At 48.4% G+C, this 14771-nt stretch overlaps 2 protein-coding genes across 11 annotated transcripts in view; one reads left to right on the forward strand and one right to left on the reverse strand.

The window, feature by feature from the left end:
* LOC138488595 (uncharacterized) overlaps positions 1-6592 on the reverse strand; it is a 36709-nt gene extending 30117 nt beyond the window's left edge. For 2 of the 9 annotated variants that reach the window (XR_011274690.1, XM_069615698.1), the window contains exons 1-2: positions 3946-6583; positions 3551-3642 (exon numbers count right to left, since the gene is read on the reverse strand). Coding sequence is in view for 2 of the 9 variants with exons in the window: in XM_069615698.1 (XP_069471799.1) it covers positions 3551-3556 (6 nt within the window). In the remaining 7 variants the exon portion in view is untranslated. Of the gene's footprint in view, positions 1-3550; positions 3643-3945 lie in introns of all 9 variants that reach the window. The other 7 variants (XM_069615699.1, XM_069615693.1, XM_069615697.1 and 4 more) reach the window with 6 other exon arrangements.
* Positions 6593-6701: 109 nt separating this feature from the next.
* SLC39A10 (solute carrier family 39 member 10) overlaps positions 6702-14771 on the forward strand; it is an 802105-nt gene continuing 794035 nt past the window's right edge. The window contains exon 1 of one of the 2 annotated variants that reach the window (XM_069615702.1): positions 6702-6820. The gene's annotated coding sequence lies outside the window, so the exon portion shown is untranslated. Of the gene's footprint in view, positions 6821-7595; positions 7745-14771 lie in introns of those variants that run through there. The other variant, XM_069615703.1, reaches the window with a different exon arrangement.

The following is a 14771-nucleotide window of genomic DNA, read 5'->3' on the forward strand; positions in this document are numbered from 1 at the left end:
GCTCACCCTACTATGAACCGGGATAAACAAGCCCTCTATGTTCTTTAAAATAAAATCAATACAACAGCTCTGCCTCACGGGTATAGCATCCGCAACTTCCAGCAGCGAAAAAAATATTCAAAAGAAATACAATACAAAATTACAGTCTCTGAATGCCAGACAGTTTGCTGTTTATGGGGGTGGGGGTGGGGGGTTTTACAGAACATCTTTATGGGCGCTTTGACCTTAAGAGTACTTGTCCAGTACACTTTTCACATTACACATCTCAAATGGATGCATACACTGTAAACAATCTTCCCCAGCTTGAACGAAGTGGAAGCAGGGGTGGGGAAAGCAACTCTCTCCTTTAATGCAAATCTCTTTCCGTTGCTGGACAATTAATGGATGCCACTTAGAGAGTGGGTGGCGTTGTGTGTCTTTACTTTTTTTTTTTTATTAAGTTGGCTGGTGTTAAATGGCTTAGGTGAAAGCACTGATCAGGCCGCAAGCAATGTTAAGAGAAAAAGATAGATGGGGGGCATATGTCCACTGTTAGCAAGAGAAGCCTTTTTTCCTCCCCTCTTAATGAGAGCTTGGATGGCCAATATCTGCAACCATTCTCTGTGCGCAGAAACACAACAGCAAATCTAATTTGAAGTGTTTGTAAAGTAAAGCCCAAAGTGCCCTGTGCCACCAGAAGCAGGAAGAGCGCATTCATCAAGGCATTTCAACCATCACCCGGCCCGAGACTACACCTGGCGGTGTGTGCAGCAGACGCAGTACCACACAGCAGCTAAAACAGCCTTCCAAACACTTCAAAACTTAGCTAGCCTTCATGCCAGCCAAACAAGACTGTGCCCCTTGGCACGTTACTTCAGAATTAAGCAATATTGACAATGCTGCAAAAGAAGCACACGCTTCCCACATGCCACACAATCCTCACACAAGGGAAATCTATGCCGGCGGGCGTCTGTGCATTGGCATACAGCTGTCTGGGCAACTTACTGAAAATTACCAGCATAGCGCCACAGTGCCCTTTATCACTTTAACAATTGATCACTACCAATGCAGTTACTTGCAAGTTGGACAATGGCATATTGGAGAACTAGTGTGAAGGGTGGGCCTGTCTTTCAGCAGCCAGCCTGGCACTATTGGGTTCAATGCTTGCAATAGCCAACCACAGGTTTTCTTCCACCTGGAGCTTTGACCCGATATTTAGTCTTTAGAGTCCGAAGTGCTGAGAATCCAATCTCACAAAGGAACGAGGTACTGAAAGGTAACAGTACATTGATTTTGGCAAAATGTGTCTGCAAAGAAAATGTTTTGAATTGGCTCTCCAGTAGGCGGTCACTTTGAAGCTCCATTAGCCCCACCTGGCGGTATATTGGGAGGTGGTCTCCTATGTCTGTTAGGAAAGGCTGAACCACCCAGTCATTGACGTTACAACTGTCCTCTGAAAAGTACTTTGGGACTGGTACTTAGTTAGTTCAGCAACACATAAAAGATCATGGTCCGTCTCCTCAGGAGAATCTGCTAATAATGGAAACGCATCAGTAATGTTGACAAAACAATCCTCCTCCAAAGCTCCAGCTTCTTCTTGAATGCTGACATTTTTGCGTTCATAGCAAATGACTTAGTTTCTGTGCCTCGCATGGAGAGGTTTAGAAAATGTAGCTTTTCAAAGATATTGCCAAGGTAAGCTAACAGTACAAGCCAGCATGCATCACACACAGGCTCTTCTTTCGTCTGACCTAAACCCAGGAGAGAGTGTCACTTCGTTCCCGGGTTCATGAATGCAATGTAAAACCTTTCCCCCCGGATAGTCAGCCGATTACTGTGTGAAACAACAAAGCATCATGTTGATCTCCCATTTCTGCACATAAAATGGCAAACAGACGGCCCCTTTGGGGTGCATCTTAATAAAGTGTACAATCTTTACAACAGAAGTCAGCACCTGAGTGCGTACCCCATATCACGCACAGGCAAAGCTTCTTGGTGTATCATGCAGTGTGTCCACAATATATGTGGCGATACTGCCAACACTCTTGCTTTTAACCCAGCTCTAGCACCACACATTAAAGGAGCACCATGCGTGCAAATACCAACAAACGCCTCCCACTTTAGGCAGTTGTTAATGTCAAAGAGTTCAGATGCAGTTGCTCTGCCTTGAATTGGTTTACAAAATAGGAAATACTCCATTATTTCTTTTCCATGTCAGTACCTCACACAAGCAATCAAATGTGCCTATTTTGAAATGTCATTGGCCTCATTCAACTGTAGGGCAAGCCGACTGTTTCAAGCACGATATCAATAGTGATGCGGTGGAAAACGGTGGCGTCAGACATAGGATACTTTTGCATTTATCTGCTGCACCGTCACCAAGCATTACCCGGTTGACAGTGAGAGTTGTTGGCAGAATCACTTTCTCAGCATCTGTAAAAGGCTTTGTTTTTGCCCAGATAGTACACCAGAAACTTCCAAAGCATTTGCAAGTACTGAGGCCACATTTCTAACAGTGTCCTTTTGCTTTTTTTATGCCTTACAACTACTGTACAAAGAAATCCCTGGCGTTTTTGCTAAATCGGCATGTTCCGTTTCCAAATGCCACCTTCATTTTGTTGGCTTCAGGCTGTCATTTACTAACGTAGCACCACACACACACACGCCGGCTTAACTTCTCCAGCAACTGCAATCCATGTGAATCCAAAGGTGTAATAAGAATCATCATATTTCCGTGTTTCTTGCGTTTCTTTTGTCCGGTTCCACCTCTCCTTCTCATTTGAGATTCCGACCATCTTTGGACACTAGGAAACAATCCAGCTCTATGTAATATTTCCACATTTTAAAGCTGAACACAAAAAAAGACACATTTTTTTCAGCCATTTTTGTGTTGCCTTTACAATGCAGAAAAATCACATACTGGCCCCTCCCATTCACTCGTTAATCCAAGGGTTAACCCACCGCCGAACCACACCATTTACCCACCCACCCACCACCCCCTTTCTGCATCAAAACCACACACACACACACACACCCCCCCTCCACCCCCCCCGCGACTCGTGTTAAAAATCTACTGGGGCTCACAGAGCCTGTCAGTCCCGGCACAGGTTTGACAAGTATTATAGTTCAATTTAGAAAGACCGCGCTATGCGGTCACACAGCAGTCTTTCTAAATCAACCTTTTTAGTACAAACGATCCATCTCAAAAAGGAGCCTGAATCTGTGAAAACATTGCAGTGTAGGTCACGTTAGTTTTAAAAAAAAGAAAAACGATTTCAGGTTTTCTAAATTAAAAAATGCCTAAAGAAATTAATAAAAAGTAAAATGGCAAAGGGTTGAGGCCCTCTCAGAAATACTGATTGATTAATTATAATATTTTTTTTTAACACACCACATTGATACAAGTCTCAGAAGACTCCCGGTTTATATCGGGAAGTCCAAGCTTGAATTTATTTTTTGAAGTGTGGTCCTGGACTAGTCCACCTGGATGCACATTGCCGATATAAACCTTCAGAATTTATACTCAACCAATGGTACATTGTACCAATGGTACATAGGGAAAATTCCTTACCTCCATGCGTGACTGGGCCAAGTGCTTCCCTGGATTTTTCTCACTGGGACACAGGTGGTTAGGTTGATACTCTGAGGCTTGGAGTGATGCTGCTGCAATGAAAACAAACAGTCATGGAGACATGGACTTCAAAATTAAGATTAGACGAGCAGGGGCTAAAGCCAGTTCCAGGGTGTTAGGCATCAGCTAATAAGCAGGACCCAACGCTGGGAAACCAGGAGAGAGTACACTGGAAATGAAACTCCCACATGAGACGTGAACTTTCAGTACCCCCCCAAACTGGACATGAGACAGGAACAGCCTCATAAATAGGTTTGAAATCCCCGATTGTGACTCCTAACTATACCACCTTCACCCAAAGCAAAATACAGTTGTTTTAAAAAAGGCATCCTTACCTTCGGCAAATCCAAAGTCCTACTACAGATGTCAGGACTTTTGTTGGTGCCCCTGCTGCTGGGGACTTTGCTGTCCTAGATGAGATGATGTTTTCCATCAATTGAAAAAGTACAATAAAAAAAACAAAATTATAGACCTACCAGATTGACCTAACCAATATTTGCACACTACACTCTGCCAGTCAGCGCACATACTACCCCACACAAAAAAGGGACCTAGGGTGCAGAGTCCTAGCAGGAAATCTCCAAAGTTCCCTATAGGCCAGTCCACCCCAGCTGGCAGACAGAACATAGAGCAGTCAGAGCACATAACTGAAAATGTGACATACTCAAGTCGCAGAGACAAAAAATGATAGCAAGCATTAGCTTGTTATATTTTACCCTTTCTATTCCCTACCTAGAATAGTTGATAAGCCCAGGCTGCTGCTGTGCCAATCAATCATCTACATATCTTACACAGAATCTGACACGGTAGTGCTTAACCCACCGAGCTAACCTTCTGAAAGATAGAGAAATAGCCATTTAGGTTTTGTTGCACCTGTCGCGGCTGCCATGCCAGACACTAGGGCCCCTGGCTTCTCTGCAACATATGGTGCCCCATGCAGGCGAAGACCTGGCACCCACAGCAGGAAGATATACATCAAATCCACTTTAAATCCCTTATATGGCAGTGGTGTACCCAAAGTACTGTTGGTAATGCAGCGATTTTTAGTACATCAAGGGATGCAAAGACTCGCTCTATAATAGATGACTACCGCGGTAGCTCGGCAGGTTGACAAACCATTACTGAGATGTTATATATGGTAAACTCTCTAATCAAATTGACTTTTTGCAATTACTTATAAAAAAGGAAGTGCGATAAAATGTGTTTGAACAAGGGATAGGTGATGAGTTGGGGTATTTCCTCTGGAGTGAAAATCAAAAGTTGGCACCCATGAACCCCCTGGTTAATTTCCTAGTAACTGCCGTCAGCACAACAGAAGCATTTATTTGTAATTAACCAGTTTGACAAAAATAACCTCTTTATAAATATAACCTGTGATAAAACACAAAGCAAGGGGCACACAAATTGGTGCTGTGCTCCGAAAAAAAAAAAGAAAAAAAAAAACTAAACTAGTTAACTAATGAATGCAAGTTTCACCAGCATTTTATTGTTTGGAAATTACTTTTGTTCCTGTGAATGTGTAAAATGCACATTTGAACAACAATAATGTGCCCAGCATGTAGAAGGCCTGCTTTCAACAGTGATGCCGCCCCCACCCACCCCGGCCACTCCAGTGATGTTCATGGCCCATTGATTCCTGTGGGGTCCCTTTCAGGACAGAAGAAAACAAACAGGATGAGCAAACAAAGACAGGAAATACACGAGTGATGGCTAGGGAAAGGAGCACAGGGAAGATTAGGCCACTGAGCCTCCAGCTTCCCTCAGCAAAGCTGGGGGCTTGGTAAAGACTGATCAGGGCTAAGGCAGACCAGATCCGCAGATCCAGCCAGACATCTGATGCCAAATCATGGACCCGGCCAGAGCCGGACCATGGACGAGAGGGGTGACAAGGCAGAGGGGCGGCCATAGCAGGGGGTCTAGTAATGTATGATATGCTTCAGCGCAGCAATCTCATGTGGGGGAGCCACATATCATACAACACCGGCAAGGCGTGCTTCTGTCCCTGCTCGCCTCCTCTCCCCCATGGCGGGGGCACAGAGGGAGGGCGCAGTGCAACCAGCATTGCAGTGATCCGGCCGCCCTGCTTGTCTCCTCTCCCCATGTGTCCGCCTTCATGGGTGCACAGGTGGAGAGGGGTGCCAGGGGACTGGGAAAGGCCCGAAATACTTGCTTCTTGGCACCCCCTCCACCAGTGGTGGGGGGAGCCAAGAAGCAGCATCCCTTACCGGGCAAACAGATGCTGGCGGCACCAGCAAGAAGCAACAACACAGCCTTGACACATGATCCAAATGCAGGAAAGCGCGCGCCCAGGCTGCGTTTATTTCCCATTTCGTGGCCACACCCCATCACATCGCACTGACTGCGCATGTACATGGGGGCGGGGGGCAGTGGCTCGTCATGCACTTAAATAAGGCACACACAAATTGTTTCTTTTTTCTCACTGTCCTGGATCACGCACCCCTAGCTTTAAGGTGAAATACTCAATTGTCGTTATCTTGCTGGCAAGACTACGTAGGCGTCTGCATTTTCAATTTATACTAACCAAGTTTCGCGCCTTGAAACACTTGTGTATAGGCGCGTTATAAATGCCATATCATATAAGCATACTTAAACATGCAGGCATCTAGTCAGTGAGACAACACAGGAGAAAATCAGTCCTATACAGACAGCGGAAGAAAGGGGGTGGGGAGGGACAAGAAAGACATCTTGTGGTACAGACTGACTCTGGCTGCTACGGATCAATGCACTGTGTCAGCAAATCAGAACTCCTTTCCTCGTAATACTTACCAGCCAAGATGACACACAAAGACCCGACGTTGCAGCAACCAAAATAGGAAAAACAAACCCACCGCACCTAAATATACCTGCCGCTTCTAAACACTTTCGAGGTGTATAAGCGCTTTATAAACACACAATTAATATAAAAACCTGCCCGTGAAGGCACACAGTGCTCCTTCCTCCGTGATTCTCTCCCAAAGCACGTAAACATCCTACGTGCAAACGTAACGACGACTTAACGGCATTTCAGAACTACGTAAAATACGTCATACCGCTCTAAAGGCATTTCAGAAAGTATCGGCAAACTTTTAAACTAACACACAATGCTATCCGGTCTCATGTGGACTTTAAGTGTGTGTTTCAATTGATCATGAAAGCACCATAAGGCTTTCCTTTACCAAACGCTCCTTTTCAGTTTCCAGGCAGTATCAGGTGAGTTCATGTGATTCAGCTCTTGTAGTGAATTTTAGATGTATTTCTTTTAGTATCCGTTAGCTTAGATCTTCACACCACTTTGTTATATTGGCAAGAGGATCCCTTTTGCAACCTTCGGAAATGCACGTTGAAGTAAGAGGCTGCAGCTGAACCTGTAATTCGTTGTGTTGTAATTATTACACACGTTCAAATAAAAAATTGTAAGTAGGTAACTTTTTAAATATCTGGTTTTGAAATCACACAGTGCAGCCTGTTGTTGTTGGTATCGTAGACACAGTAGCTGCTCCGAAGCTCATTTAGGCTACATTTCAGGCTCTGGAATGCTCGCAGACGCAGTAACTGTTGTGCAGCTACTACACAGACTGGGGTTTGGTGTAAGTGACTATATATGTATATATATACACACAGTGCTGGAAATGGTAATAACATTTATTTTGGGAACTGTAATCTCTTTTGAGGGGTGGGGCTGTGGGAAGGAGGGGGCGCGGCCAAGAGGTGTGTTCCCCTGCCAGGTTGCGCAACACAGTGTCCCTTCATAGAACCCAATCCTAGTGATTTGCATAAAAGCAAAGAGCATTATGGGAACATCATAATATCCACGATTTTAAATGTTAAACATGCCTTATAGTTATTCAATTAGAAGCCCTTTTAAGTGAATAATGGACTCTTCTGTTTTGATTGGTCACAATATTCATCATAATAAAGAGATGTCTGTAAATTGCAGGACATATACTAGTTTAGACGGCTGCAATACTGAAGATGTGGCAGTTTCTGCATGGAGTGTTGAATCTTGTGAAAGCTCATTTGAAAGACCGACTTCTCGTGCCTGTAATGTAATGTAACAAGCTTGAAGATTAGGCATTGCTCCGTGCTGACTCTTCTGGAAGCTGTCTATCTGCTCGTTGAGGCAACAGGACCTGGGTGAGACATGTGTTGACTAGTCTGTCTGGGGGACGGAGCAGAGCTTCAGTAAGATGTTTTTTGCCGGAGCGCAGCTCTGTCTTGTTCCGGCACATTCCTTGCACTGTTTATGTATGTATGTTTGTTTATTGATTTGTAGGGCGCACCAAACCCTCAGGTAACTGGGCGCACAGCATAACAAGAAAACGTAAAACTTAGTTACAGGTATAAAGTGGTACAGAGAGTATTTCACTTAGAAGCTTAGTTACAGGTGTTAAGAGGTACAAGTAGGAAGCATACACGTAAACATACAATTGTGATCATAAGTCTTAATGGTCATTAAGGCGTAACCAGTTGAGGGTCTTATGTCTTTTTTTAAACTTTTCTTTATTGGCATGGTGAGAAAACAGACAATCAACACAATGTACACAAGGGTATCGGATACATAAATGGTAACGCAATACATGGGAATGCCAGCGGAGGACAGATAGGACCATGATTCGGATTTATGCGGCGCAACAATGGGTTAGTTTACTTCACAAGGAGGGGGGGAGGACAATAGTTCTAAATCATCTTTGTTGTTCAGATAGGTGCAAAATTCCGTCCATACATTCTTGGGTCGGGAGGTCAGCGGGAGGGTACTGATATAGTCCTCCTCGCACGCTTGAGTCCAGGTGAGGGCCCCCAACCACATCTCAAACGAAGGGGGGATCGGCGCTTCCAACATTGTAATATGCATTTTTTGGCTATTATGGTGGCAACATTCAGAAACCTAGACATCTTCCTCAATTCAGGGCTATCCCACAGGCCGAACAGTATAGCTAGGGGTTCTGGAGGGATATGGGACGCTGTAATATCTGAGAGAGCTTCAATTATGGCTTTCCAATATGGGCCCAGCGCATCACAGGACCATAACATATGTGTGATCTGCAGCAGGAGACCCGCACCTAGGGCAGGTGCGGGCCTGAGTGAGTGCAAACCTATCCAGTCTTTGAGGCGTGTAGTATAGCCTGTTCAGGAGCTTGTATTGTATGCACCTATGTCTGGCATTCAGGGAGGTGGTTTGGGTGTGTATGCACATTTTCCCCCACATTGCGTCAGTGATGGGGAGGCCCAGCTCCTCACTCCACGTATCCCGTGCCTTGAGTGGCACGTCCGTGGGGTCGGCCATCAACAATTTGTGCAGCGAGGGCACTATCCCCTTAGCGCCAGCCGAGTTGGATATGTAGTGAATCCCAGGTGAGTCTGGTGGCTCATCAGGGTATGACGGCCACCAGGTGCGGAACACCGCCCTCAACCTGTAGTATTGTAGTAGTTCCAACGCAGCACCCAGGTGTCCGGGGCGCCACGTCTGCGGGGTGATAAACTTCCCGTCGGGGTAAAAGTCGGTCAGGGCCCGGTAGCCCAGGTCGTGCCAGTGTTTCATTAAGAGTTTGTCATGTGTAGGGCTGAGGCCTGGGAACTGCCAGATAGGTAACCATTTGTAGTATGGGTGGTGGTCGGGTTGTGTCTGCAGGATGTATTTCCAGGCCCTGATAGTGGCCGCCACAGGGTCTGCCGGGGCGTCAGCGTGATATGTGTGATGGAGAATGAGGGAGAGGGTGTTGACACTGTCGCTTGCTAATTTCTCGAGCGTCACATGCGGGGGGGGGTCAGAGAACGTGTACCAGTATGTGGCGTGTTGGGCCTGCGCGGCTGTCCAATATTAAGCGAAGTCGGGGCGGTGAAACCCCCGTTACCATAGGGAAGAGTCATGTGCTGCCATTTCTTACGAACCGCGCCCGAGTGCCATATAAATAGGACACATGCAGCGTGCAGGTTCCTGAAATATCGCTTTCCGTGCCAGATTGGCACATTAGTGAAGACGTAGAGAAATTTAGGGACCATAATCATTTTGATCAGAGATAGTCTACCCGACAGAGAGAGTGGAAGACTGTGCCATTTCAACATTTGAGCCTCAGCTAGCTGCGCCACAGCCGCGTAGTTGTCAGCCAACAGTGAATCTTTAGTGAGGGACACCTGCATTCCAAGGTATCTGATGCCCCTCGGTGACCATCGGAGGGGGAATTCGCAGGGCGGTTGTGTAGTGGACGGGGTGAGCGGGAAAATTTCAGATTTGGAGTAGTTTATGGTGAAGCCCGAGAAAGTGCCAATTTTGGTTATGTCTCTCAATATCGGGTCCAGGGGGGCAGCCGGGTCTCTAAATATATAGAAGTACGTTGTCGGCATATAGAGAAATGATCTCGGGAGTATCACGAAGACGTCTACCTTTACGCGTGTGTTTGTCCCTAACGTTGTCAGCCATGGGTTCTATAGCGAGCGCAAAAAGTATCGGAGAGAACGGGCAGCCCTGGCGGGTACCCCTGTGGAGAGCGAAGGGGGCCGAGGCCCTGGAGTTCACCAGGACTCTGGCTGCGGAGCTTGTATAGAGAAGTTTGATGTACGATCTCATGCGTGGACCAATTCCCATTTTGTGGAGCACTGCCCGCATATACTGCCATGACACCATATCAAACGCCTTCTGGGCATAGCGGGTGACCGCCACGGCCTGTGCATCGGGGTCAATTCTAGCCAAAACATTGAACAGACGATGGATATTGAGGGCGGTAGATCTTCCGGGCACAAAGCCACTCTGGTCGGGGTGGACCAAGTGGGGCATAATGGGGAGAAACCTATTGGCAATAATCTTGGCAAATATTTTCGTGTCAGTGTTGATCAGGGAAAGGGGTCTATAGGACCCACATTTGTCCAACGGTTTACCTGGCTTGGGTAGTACAGTTATAAGCGCCTCACGCATGGATTGGGGTAGGATGTTTAACTCTAAGGATTCGTTCCAGGAGTCTGGGTGCCAGAATGGCTACATGTTCCCGATAAAACTCTGAGGTTAGGCCGTCCGGGCCTGGTGCTTTGCCCCTGGGGCAGTTTGAGATGACCGTGGTTATCTCATCGAGGGTGATGGGGGGCTTCAAGTAGGTCGCTGGTCGCGCGGGAGAGGAGGGTCATGGGGATTTGATCTAGCAGGGTGTCAGTGTCTTGCAGGCAGTGTTCTTTCTGGGGGCCATACAGGGTCATGTAGAACGCAGTGAATGTCCCAAGGATATCATGGTCGGACCAGCACAGGGTGCCTCCTGTGTCTTTGACGCAATCAATGCGGTTCCTGCCCCCCTCAGTGCGGACCAGTCTGGACAGTGTCCTACCCGGCCTATCCCCCCCTCAACATACTTCCTGGCCGCTACGGGACAGGCGAAGTACCGAAGTTCTCTTAGAGCATGAGCCTCGAATGTTTCTAATTCCGCTCTGATCTGTGCCAGTATGGTCGGGGAAGGGGCGATGGCATATGCCCTCTCAAGCTCTTTTAATTTCGCTTCCGACTGCTGTAAGCTATTTTTTTATGACTTTGAGGATCCCGGCTTCCTTAGAGATGCACATCCCTCTGATGAAGACCTTGAATGCCTCCCAGCGTACTCCATCGGGGGTGTCGTGCCTGTTATTGCACTCAAAGAAGGTGTTGATGTCAGCTAGGATATCAGCTTTGAAGACTATGTCCAGGAGGGCCTCCGACTTAAATCTCCAAGAGGAGCGAGGGGGCTGGTCGTGTCCCAGTGTTAAGTGTTACCGGCGAATGGTCTGATAATGTGTGCGGTAATATTTTGGTCTCTGTGACCCTGCCCATCATGCAACTCGATATGAGGAAAAGGTCGATCCTGGAGAGGCTATCGTGTACCGATGAGTAGAATGTGTACTCTCTAACCTGTGGGTTGAGACCTCTCCATACATCCCTGAGATCAAGTGCGTCTATGTGGGCGTGTAACCCAGGGGCTGCGCGTGATGGGGCTCTGCGGGCCGTCCCGGACCTATCCAGGTCTTTGTCTAGGATCAGATTCATGTCACCGCCCCATATGATGGGAAACCAATATATTTCAGAAGCGTGGTGGTGATGGCATCAAAGAACTCAGGGATGTCAAAGTTAGGGGCGTATGTGTTCTCTAGGAGGCATTCCATATTAGCGAGTGAGCAGTGGAGGATCACGTATCTACCCTCAGGGTCAATGTGGCTGGAACGCAGGGAAAACTGGACTGACTTATGGATTAGAGTCAGGACCCCCCTGGATTGGGTGGAGTACTTCGTATAGTACCTATTGTTGCCCCACATGGGGGCGAGACATGTTGCTAGGCGCCCAAGGGCATGGGTTTCTTGGAGAAAGAGGATTTTGGCGCCATGTCACTGGGCATAGGCGGTTATCCTGCGGGCCTTAGTGAAATTGCTTAGACCACAGATATTCCATGTTACAATGTTCAGAGCCATAGTGTTGCATTATGGAACATCGCAGTGGTAGTATTCGTTAGCATTCCACCTTTTGCATTTGCCGTGTGCACAGTAGTATTGAGTCGAAGTCATGTATCTCTCAGCCATGTTTTGAACTGTTAACTTAACCCCAACTTTGCCACCCCCACCCTCACTGCCCAACCCCAACATGCAGTGCAGACCTCCCACCCCAAAACACGCATTACGCCCTTTGGGCCTGCTCCAACCGGAAACCAAAGGTCAGAGGACCAGATCCAACCTAGATAGGGCCACATCACAGCCCAACAGGGGCCAGTCATTAAAAGGAACAAAGTAAAATTGAAAGCAAACATTGCAACTGCAACGGGGGGATCTGGTGCCGTGCGGCCGGCATCTGGAGCTTGGTGTGGGGCAGCAAATGCTGTCCCGAATATGTTGCTGCGGAAACGGGTATCACAGACAGCCTCTGAGACCAGAGAGTGCCCTCTGGTAGGTTGCCATCGCCGGAGAGAGTAGGACACAGGGATAGCTCCGAGAACCAAGTGGGGGAGAAGGCAAAGTAAGCAGTTTAGGAGCTAGCCCGTGGCCCGCATACACATGACAAGAGGCCACAGTTGCTGAGTGTACACGGTGAGGTTGCCATCAACACATCATAAGGCATGGATCTGTGGACATTTTATAAAATCGTGGGCTTTGTAGTCTATGGCGCTTGGCCGTCTCGCGGCCCAGGAAGAAGTATATGTAACTCAATGAACTTCACTGCTTCGTCAGGGACAGTGAAGAAGAAGATCTTGCCATCATGAGTGATCTTTAGCCGTGCCGGGAACAGGATGGCGTAGGGGACGTTGCGCTCGCTGAGCAGCTTCTCGACGCCTAAGAATTGGCGCCTCTCCTGCTGCACCACCAGCGAGAAGTCCGGGAAGATTCTAATGGTATGGGCCTCAAATCGCAGCTCTCCCTTTTCCCGCAACAGGCGGAGGATGAGGTCTCTGTCCCGGTAGTTGAGTATCTTGGCTATAATGGGTCTGGGGATGTCGCCGGTCTGGGGCGCAGTGATGGGGCCCGATGAGCCCGCTCGACTGTGAAATAAGGTGAGAGGGCAGGGTCATCCAGCAGGTCTTTGAGGAGTTTCTCCACCGCGTCTTCCATCCGCCCCTTGAGGGCATTCTCGGGGACCTCGATGATGCGCAGGTTGTTCCTACGAGAGCGTGATTCCAAATCGTCACATTTCGCCTTGACACTTTTCATATCACGCGTTAGGGAGGCCACAGTGTCTTGGAGCGCGTTAATACCATGTTCGTTTACCGAGATTCTATTTTCAGCCTCGGGTGATCCTCGATCCCGCCTGGTCTACTCGAGCCTTTAGCGAGGCGACATTAGCATTGATGTCGTCTAGTTTTTCATGGAAGGAGGCAAAGTTTTTAGCCATAGATTCCATTAGTAGGGTGAGGTCAGGTGCTCCGACCACTTGGTGCAGGGTCAAGTCTGGCTCGTCCTGGGGCGATGTGCTGGCTGGCTCATCTCGAAGGACCGCTTTAGCGTACTTGTCCATTGCGCCTCCTAGGGCCCCCGCCTTGTGTCTGCTAAGCATTGTCACTGTAGTGGGGCCGGTTGCAGAGAGGGCCCACTTATGATTAGGATGAAGAGCTGGGGAAGGCAGGGACCGACGGGCACAGCTGTAGTGTCTCTTTGTGCCGGTAGGTGCCACGAGGCGGTTGGGGGGCCACCGCAGATAGCAGAGAGTTACCGGCGGAGCAGCAAAGCTGTGATGGCGGGCGTTCGCGGCCTCCTCATGTGTTCAGGTTGCACGAAGGGGCCAGCGGGATCTGTCTCAGGAGGGCGCAAGCGGAGACGGCGACAATGCCAGCGGGAAAGTGGGCAGTGTGGTAAGGGACGCTTCCTTATGGCAGTTCTGGTGCCCAGTAGGGCCCGCAAAGTCGCACACAGCAGGCAGAGGCCTCGCCGCCGACGCGCTCCAGCCCCCGCTACCTGGTCCGCCGCAGCAGCGGGGCGAATAAATCCTCCATGTTGTCGGCGCCGGGGGAGGCCGCGATGATCGCTGATGCAACAGGTAGCATTCACAGTGTGGTGGTGTCCGCAGCGGGACTCCCAGGCAGCCGCTACAATTCCACAGAGCGGCGGGGAGCGGGGGCAGCGGATTCGGGAGTCAGGCAGGCCAGGCGGGAGGGCCGAATGTTAGGCAACCGCCGAGGCCGGGTGGAATGCTAGGCCCAAATCCGACAGAGGTGCCAGCCGGGTCTCTGGTGGACCGATCGAGTCCAAAATCGCACAAAATGTCCAGTGCAGTTGCGGAAACGGCACAGCCAACCGATAGTCCTTCACAATGTCGGGGACCGCAGATGTGAGCAGATGAACGCCGAGGCCGCACAGAGCTGAAAAGCTAGGTAACCATCTTGGGCTGCTCCACAGCGCCACCCCAGGGTCTTATGTCTGAAACTGTAATAGGACTGATCACTTCTGAGCTCAACTGGTAATGCATTCCAATGCTGGGCCGCTTTTACTGGGAAACTGTTGCCTCCTGTTTTTTTTTAAGTCTAAATCTGGGTATTTGAAGGCAGTAGGCTATTCTTTCCTTCAGGTATGGAGGGGCTGCGTTATTAAGACATTCGAAGGTTAATGATTCAGTTTTAAAGAGGATCCTATCGCTAATTTTATATATATATATACTTGAGCCAGCTAATGAAATTATTGCAGACGTGTACTGTCTCCAGTTCCAGTGCCTACTCTGATAGTAATGATTCCC

The sequence above is a fragment of the Ambystoma mexicanum genome, chromosome 9, assembly GCF_040938575.1.
Source record: "Ambystoma mexicanum isolate Mex_15411 chromosome 9, UKY_AmexF1_1, whole genome shotgun sequence".
Lineage (NCBI taxonomy): Eukaryota > Metazoa > Chordata > Amphibia > Caudata > Ambystomatidae > Ambystoma > Ambystoma mexicanum.